This window comes from Polyodon spathula, chromosome 13, assembly GCF_017654505.1.
Source record: "Polyodon spathula isolate WHYD16114869_AA chromosome 13, ASM1765450v1, whole genome shotgun sequence".
NCBI classification, from domain to species: domain Eukaryota; kingdom Metazoa; phylum Chordata; class Actinopteri; order Acipenseriformes; family Polyodontidae; genus Polyodon; species Polyodon spathula.
The window spans coordinates 9103764-9112903 of NC_054546.1; the positions used below are offsets into that span (position 1 = coordinate 9103764).

The 9140-nt window shown below is 33.7% G+C and overlaps 1 protein-coding gene across 1 annotated transcript; it reads right to left on the minus strand.

Annotated features, from left to right (window-relative positions):
* Window positions 1-2243: 2243 nt before the first annotated feature.
* On the minus strand, window positions 2244-6158 carry LOC121325218 (growth/differentiation factor 10-like). Its single transcript, XM_041267594.1, has 3 exons — window positions 5581-6158; window positions 3360-4261; window positions 2244-2963 (listed from the first exon to the last, which is right to left on the minus strand). The coding sequence occupies exons 1-3, from the start codon at window positions 5852-5854 to the stop codon at window positions 2772-2774; spliced, it is 1368 nt and encodes a 455-aa protein (XP_041123528.1). The 5' UTR covers window positions 5855-6158; the 3' UTR covers window positions 2244-2771.
* Window positions 6159-9140: the final 2982 nt, after the last annotated feature.

The following is a 9140-nucleotide window of genomic DNA, read 5'->3' on the forward strand; positions in this document are numbered from 1 at the left end:
TGAGGAGCCCTGCTTTTGCTTAAGGATAAATCAGTCATTTGCTAATGAATTTATTTAAACTACCAAGATTTATAAGAATCAGTTCAGGACAGTTTTATGTCTTTATCTTATTTATTTAGTGTAACTCGTTTGTCTTAATTAGGAAGATACTCAATTGTACTGCTTCTTCATCGTCTTTATTTTTTAATTTTGTTCAGAAAAATATGTGTACAATAAACTCAACATTTAGCATGGTTAAAGCAATCTTTTAAGGGTTTTCAAAGCTGCATGTCTCAAAGCAATTGAGCAGAATGTGTAGTCTTTTCTTTTCACTGGTACAAAAGCAGCAAAAAACAACACAGGGACACTTAATCTCAGTTTTGTAATACAATGATCCACAGTTATTTGACAATTTCACAATTTTGATAAGGAAACAGGTTAATTCACAGTTTGTCCAAGTTGCCATTACATTAACATATACAGTACATTAATGTATAGTCCCTTCCCTAATTTCACTGCCCTCGATATTTCACAAGTTTAATTTAAAGTTAGTAAAATAACTTGTTTGGGAATAAGGTTGATAGTGATTGGTGAGGCTTATCAGTAACTCAGAGATACTTGTTTAATAAGTTACTAAATTACATTCATAGACATTCAGATTTCATAATTGCTTGTTAGTAATTTAAATGTAGATTTACATTTGTAAAATGAGACTGACACTCTTAAGAACAATTTTTAATAGAAAGAAAAGCCACAAACATGAAAAAAAATAAAAAAAATAAAACCATGAAACATAAGCACTCCCCTCTGTTAGAGTTCATTGCCCTATATTAAGACAACACATGTTGTAGATTCTCTACAAAAATAATCAAGTCTTTGGGAGGTCTTGTGTGTTTCCACTGTTTCCTTTTCTTTCATCTGCCCAGCATTTAATGTAATAATTATGTTTCACCTGTATGCATGTGTGTGTGCATGGTTGGAGATGTCTGCTTCTCAGCACGAGAGCTATACAGTCTATAATTGAATTTTGCAATGAAAAACTGCAAGTTCAAGGTCACATATATTTCTAATTAGAAGGAAAAGGGAATTAGCAATCAAAAATGTTATTAGCAATGAAAGCGAATGTGATGAAAAACTTCATACAGTAATCCCTACAAGGAAAAGATCATCAATAGCACTCCCAGAATGTATTGTGTTGTTAGCTTTCATTTGTATTTTAAAAGAGTTATTACAAGCACATTATTTTTGCCTCTAAATTTGATGTTTAAAAAAATCCTGTTTTAAGACAAACATCAACAAAACTAGGAAAGGAAAAAGTGCCCATTCCTCTATACCCACACGAAAGATGCTTTTACTTGAGATTTCTACAGCACGCTTGTCAGGAAAACAAAAGAACAAAATGGTGCCCCAAGCTGGAACCTGAACTATACCAACCAAAACTCTGATACATGACTGGGTGGTTGAAGCAACTTGTTTTCAGTGTGATATACTTTGATATCAGGAATTTAGAGGAGCATTTTTTAATTTCATATCCAGGTTTTGTCACTCTTAGTTTAAAAAAATGATATTCATCTCAGTTAGTAAAACCATATTTGTATTGGGACTGCCATGTTTTTAACATTATTAAAAATATTTTGCTACCACTTAGGATTTTTACTATTTCTATCACAAATAAGAACATACTATAATAAATATGCATGTACCACTATCACATCTTACAAAGGCATCTTAAACTTTATTATTTTGAACACAGGACAAGGTAAAAGATTGGATCATAAACAATATTAAACTTCTAATATTTATAATTATAATTTCATGAATGCATTTTGTGACATAAAGATAATGTGTGTTTATCAAGGAAGGAAAAACCTTAACTATTCATTTGGACGAAAAGAAACGCAGCATAAACCACTTGTCTTATGTAAGATTTCAGTACGACCTAGACTAGAATAAGAATATTGTTCAGTACATTGCCAATTACATATAATTATTAGATTCAACTGGTAGAGTTAATATTTTCTAAGCAAATTAGTATCTTACTTCATTTAAATGTTTTAATTGCATAAACCACTTTCATGCTTACATGAGGTAAATTACAGCTACATTTGGTTGACTTTATTTAGGACGGTAGTTTTGGTGGTTACTTCCTTCATAATTAAAAAAAAAAAAAACATATTATTTGTAGAGTTATATGAATTATGTACTCTGATACCAAATGATAAACAAAAACAAACAGCTATTGAAGGATACAATTACATACATACATACATACAAACATACATACATAGAAAAATACTTTTTGTATATATAAAAAAACAATTTCAGTGGACATGTAAACAGCATACAGTTTAACAAGAGAAAGGCACAACTACTGTCCTTTTAACAATTATTTTGCTCCTCGCTATAGGTTTCCTTGTAATTTATGCTGCCTCTTTTTACTATAGTTAACATTTCCTGCGGACCAAGGCAGATTTGTATTAGTATGGAAAGAGTTATCTGCCAACAGGTTGTACATATATATCTCAATCCGTGCTGGAGAGCAGTGTGTATAAAGAAGAAGACAGAATTCAAAAAGAGACAGAAAGAAACTAAAAGATATGTTTCTATAAATATCACCCTGACTGTAAAGAAAAGAGTTCAGCAGCTTGGATGTGTAATGTAGCCTGAAGCTTCAATTCTGGTTGGATACCCCCGCTCCCCTTGTATTAATCATAAGGAAACCAGTGAGGTGTCACTTGTTTTGTTTCCTTTTCAGTAAATAGCCAGTTCATAATGAAGTGTTCTCCCAGTATCTATCGACATGCGCAGGTCTCCACAGACATGTTCGGGTAAATCTTCAATATCACATTCTCGTTCTCGTCCAAGAACAGGACGCTTAGCGAGCTGATTTTGTCAGGAACACAGCAGGGCGCTGGGATACCAGGAATGATTCCCACTGCCTTCACAATGCTCTGGATCGTAGCATGATTGGAGGGGCGAAGCGCCTGAGAACACAGTGAGAGCACACGCTTCAGTTACAAGCACTCCTTCGAAATGAAGCATTCACAAGATACTCTGCATTTGCATACCTTTTATTTGTGATTTACATATATATATATATATATATATATATATATATATATATATATATATATATATATTACAATGTTCTCATTCTCATCAAACAAAATGTAAATAAATATGCGAACACAATCTAATACAACCAATGGTTTGACTGAAATGATCTAAAATAATCAGAGTTATGTTAACGATTCACCCCATAACATTACCATTCATAAAACTAAGGAAACTTCACATTTGGTGTTCAGTGTTTGGAAAAAGAGGTTTTACTTATTTATTGTTATGTAGGAGTATTATGAGAAGTAAAACTTTTGCCAAACCTTAGGCAGTGGAAATTCACAAGCTCCTGCGCAGTAGTAGGCATCAAATGATTTTGGAGATATGATCCACTCGCTCCAGCCAATATCTGCAAAGTCGACTTTGAGGTACCTCCTAGAGCAAATTCGAGGTTCATTCCATTGTCTCCTTCTAGCTTTTTTCATGGTCTTCTCATCAAAGCTTAGAACCTGTGACTTAGTCAATCCTTCACTGTTCTCCTGCCCCTTTCTCCTTCTGTCCTTTTTAGAAGTTTTTGGTTTCAGGGACATGTAAGCACTTTCCCACAAGTCATATTTTTTAAAAGTACTGTACTGTACTTCTGGGAGTTCATTATTTTTGATGGGATCTGGAAAATAGGAATCTCTTTTAACACGGGCTTCAGGGGAGGTGCTGGGAGAATGGGTTGTTTCCTCATTCAGGGAGAAAGGGTCATACCTCTGCAATGTTATAGCAACACTGTTTGGTTCCGATATTGCCAGGTCATCGGCATATACAAGAATGTATGGTAGGTTTGAAGGTGCTACAGGATCTTGATACTTTTGGAACTTTTCTCCAATATCAAATTCAATTGTTATCAAGAGGTCCCCAGTTTTCTTTGCTCCTTTTATTATCTCTGATATATCCTTTAACTGCCAGGCTCCTCTCCTATTGGGGTAAACAGTGACGTTCCCCAGCAATGATCCCAAAGCCACATTTGAGGAAGCACTTCTGAAGATCAGGTTCACTGAAGGAAAGTGATGGAACTGTTGGAGCTGACAGGACGCGTTCTTCAAACGTTTACAGAAAAACGGTCTGTGTCTTGCGCATTTGTCAAAGAAGAAGTGAAACGTTGTGGCAAGAATGACTTCTGATTCTTGAACAGAAGTCAAATTAAAACGATACAAGGCCTTCTGATCTATGATTTCTGAAAGAAAGAAAACAATCATTTTAAAATGGTTAGACTCTCACAATGTGGTTTCACTGGCTTAACAATCTGTAGACCCAACTGGTTCCAATGCTTGTAATGTTATTGATACATTCTTTATCCCGTCACTTATTGCTTTTCATTAGCTGAATATCTGATATAAAGTGCCTCCCGGACCTCAGATCATGCTGTGCTGTATTTCAGACGCTACTGTTGCTACTGGCAACACATGAAGGTAGTGCTATACTTTTAATGAGGAGATAGGAAACTTCACCAGGAAAGTCAACTGCACTCAATTGGCCTAATAGGATATTTCTGACTTCAATATTTATTTTTTTCAAATTTGATACTAACTCGATATAACCTCTGTTGATCGCTGTATTACTTGATCAAAGTTTGATTTACTTTTCTAAAAGCGTTGAACACGATGCACATCACATGGACCTTATAATTAAGAAAGCATTCCGCAGAAAATAAAAAGCAATGTAAAAGCAATGTAACCCTTGGTGTGAAGGGTGGACAGTTTGTATGTGTACTAGATTTGGTTTAATAGTAAATTACTGTCAAATTACTAATAACAAGTCAAAACAGAATGAACACAATGGCCGCAGTATAGAAAATTAGTGTGGTGTAAAATGAACCTACTTTTTATTACGAGTGATGAGTTATCGTGTTGTAGAAAGATCAATAATTAACAATAGTGTACAGTAGTGTTTTCTTTACTTTCGCAAGGTTTGCTTCAGGGATGTAATACAGTATTAACCACAGCATCTGTTCAAAAATAAGAAAGAGTTCTTTGACAGGATAACCCTACAGATGGCGCCATATAGACTTTGGGGTGGAAACAATTCTGCATCCTCTCTAGTATTGCTTTTATCATCTACCAACACCTACTATTATTTAAATTATTTACAATATCCCTTCAGTTCCTACGCTTCACTGCAATATGTAAATTACTCTAAATGACTGCCGAGTTTTTATTGACAATACCTCAAAATACTATACATTAGGAGTATATGAGTTTGGTTATGCTTTGCAATTCTATATGATAGACGAATATAATTAAAACTGCAGACAAAAACTTAATATAACCACAAAAGAAAACTCTAGCTTTTTTTTTTTTTTTTTTTTTAATATTGATGTTAAGCTATTTAAGGATAAATACAAATAGAATATTAGAGTAAGTAAATGTAACACCTTTTTAATTATAATTTTTGCATGATACATTAGGCACTCCTCAAAGGTTTGATGCTTCTAACAGAGCACCAATCAGTACCTGTCTAAATTTTTCGCATCTAGTGTAATAAGTGATTGCTTACCCATGCTTGCCTTGAAGCTGCGTACTGTATTGCCGTCCCTTGGTCGATTAACTTCTCTATTATATTTATTATAAAGTTTAAGCATGTGAATAGCTACCATGTCCCTGTCTTTGGCAGCACGTGTTGACATGTCACTGTGATAATCAAAGGGTTTGTCAACGACACTGGCTTCATATACCGGTCTTTGATTTAGAATGTCGCTTGCAGCTGTTTCGAGTCTTGGGTTTGCAAAAAATAAAATTAAATGCACAAGCACTGCACAGTTAGTAGCCATTGCGGTGAGTCGTTTTAATTGCTTCGTTTTAAACACATATATAATAGAACACGTTTATAATAGTACACCACTGTGCTGTAAAAGTCAATGAGATGATACAGTTAATACAGCCACAGATACAGGTAACCTGCTTTTGTTATTGCCTCTTCTTTATAAACGTCAAGTACAGTAGTCGTCTGCTTTAGTTTTGTTGCATTAGATCCTCTCTTGTGATGCAATAAAATATTCTCTGACTGTACAAAATAGCAATGCTTCTCGTGTAGTCTCACTATATCCAGTATGCAGCTCATACACTTGTTGCTTGTTACCGCCAGAAGCCAAGGAGTAATGTTAAGTAGAGTAAAGATGCTGACGTCTACAGCCGCTGACCAACGAGGATCTGTGCCGTCACGCAGTACACGAGTTCCACTGGCAGCAACAACAAGCAACTACAGATGTGCATACAAGAAATGGATCTATGTGACTGAACTTTTTGTACATTGCTCCATGCATTTCTTCTTCTTCTTCTTCTTCTTCTTCTTCTTCTTCTTCTTCTTCTTCTTCTTCTTCTTCTTCTTCTTCTTCTCTACTCTTACAATTGTTCAATACAATAAAATATATGATCTAATAAATTATTAATTGTATTTGTATTATTTCGTTCTTTGAATTTCTTTATACGATGTTTTTAATAAAACAATGTTTTATTAATAAAAGAAACCGGCTGCCTTTTCATTCAGTCAAAATTGCTTGTTTCAAAACAAAGGTAACGATAACCAGATTGAACACAAATCGTGCTGATTTAGTTTTTTTAACACAAACTGTGTTGTCCTTAACCAAAGTTTTGTGTGCGTGTGTGAATCGTTGTAGGCTATGTAAAACGTTTGTGTGTGTGTGTGTGTGTGTGTGTGTGTGTGTGTGTGTGTGTGTGTGTGTGTGTGTGTGTGTGTGTGTGTGTGTATATATATATAATATATATATATATATATATATATATATATATATATATATAGAGAGGTCATAGTCATTACAAGTTAGATAATCATAATAATATTTGTAAACATTTAACAGCTTTAAGTAACCTGAAACTATCCTGAGGGAGATATAAATGTCCCTCTAGATTTAGATATATTATACTATATTATATATATATATATATATATATATATATATATATATATATATATATATATATATATATATATATATATATATATATATATCTATATATATATATACTAAACTTTTTTTTATTGTTATTATTATCCAAATTACACCATAACTCATTAGAGTGAAAACAGTTAAGCAAGTATTGTTTAATGTTGTGCTAAATTTTTATTTTAGAATTAGTTATGGTGCTCATTGTGGGGTGCTTTGATTTTATTCATGGCAGTATGTACACGACCTCTACTAGGGCAATGTGCTAACCTCCTCGGTTTTTTGTTTTCATGTCTCAAGTACTTCAGTACAATGCTGGTCCTGTGAAAGAAGGAAGGTTCAGCAGGAGGGAATAACAAGCTGAGCTGTTTGGGTCAGTATCCCATTAAATGGTTTCTCTCCCTTGAACTAAGTAGAAAGTTCTATTCAGCTCACAATTGTATGTGTCTTAAATCTGCTTTAAAACCTTGAAGACTTTGCTACTCTGACATTGTCACTAGTGAATTAAAGAATAACTCAAGGAGAGCCAATGTTTCTTGCTGTATTTTATTGTAGAACAGCAGGCACACAAAGCTATTAAGTCGACTCTTTTCATGAAAAAAAGTATGTGGTGTAGGAATTCAAATTAGCTCTGAGTCACATAATTCCTTCATTCTGAATATAAAGTAATCACAATGTCATCACTAAGGCACTATAAAAAAAGAACTGTGCAATTTCTGCTCACGCTGAATATTATCAGTAGTGTCAACAGTTTGCTCATTAAAGTTCTTGCCAAGAAATTATCTTAATAAATAGCATTAATCCCAGCTGTGAGCATACCCAGTGTGATTCACACTCTCACTGTGTTCGTCTCAGATTAGCGAGCAGTCGGTGGTCCTAAACTTGTAAACCTGATTATTATTTGCATTTAAGCATTGCTTTCCCATCCATTCATAAGGTTTGTACAGAATTGGTTGCAAGAGTAAAATCAATGAACAATTATGAAATGCCATACCACAGAAAAAAATATATGTGTAGATGAAAACAGGTTTCTATCATTACATTGTTAAGCCATATAAGAAAGAAAATATCCTCCATCCAAAACAGATTTTAAGAGTTAATTACTTTTTGATAAGAAATCTATAGGACTTGGACAGTTTACTAATAGAAAGCGTTACATTTTTGAAGATATTGTCTTTTAGGGTCCTAGATTCCCACCCTAAATCAATGCATATTCAGAAAGAGGATTACAGTCTAACCTCTATTTTCCCTATAGTATGTGAAGTTAACCCATTGCTGCCCAGGGGCCAATACATTTGGCATTGAGAAAATATGCATTAAATAGGTATAGGAACATACTCAGGGCAGTAAAAGGTTAAAATGATCATAATAATATGCCACACAGTCTCTTATTATTTTACCCTTATTCACCTGGTGAGATTGATAATCTGTGTTACTATGAGGTTTTTGTAACAATAGTAATCATCAATTAGATCTGCCACAGCAATAAATGGCAATTAGAAAAATAAATGCAACATCCAAATCTCAATCTTAGCAAAACAGACACTATCTAATTCAATCTAACAAGCACTCAATCACAATTATATTTTGTAATTACCTATCCAGTCATAAACAAAAGGGGAGTAAATTAAGAAACCATCAAGGCAGACCTACAATTTGAGTTACAAATGGTTAATTCTGACTTGCCATAATCTGAAATAACAGTCATAAATACTCTTTAGATATAACCTGTCTGGATATTAAAAAAGATATACCAGATATACTAGCAGCCATGATACTGTACTTAAATTCAGATTTTCAGAGAGCCATTTAGCAAACAAATGTCTGTGCTATTCTTGGTTTGGACCCAAATACCATGGTAACAGTCTTTTTTATTGTTATGATCCAAGTTACTTATGAGAAGCCAGTTTTGAACATAATTCAAATCATTTTGCAGCAATGGAGAAACATGTTAGATTTATTGAGGTGAGTGCTACTAGTTAAAATAAAATGAAATCATCAATGTAAAAAATGGGGCCCTATAACAGACCCCATATATAACCTCTTTGAAAGACAGGACATAGGTTGCTAGTGTGGACAGTCAGTCATATACAAATCAAAGACACATAAGTGTTTGAATAGCACTTTCCATATATATATATATATATATATA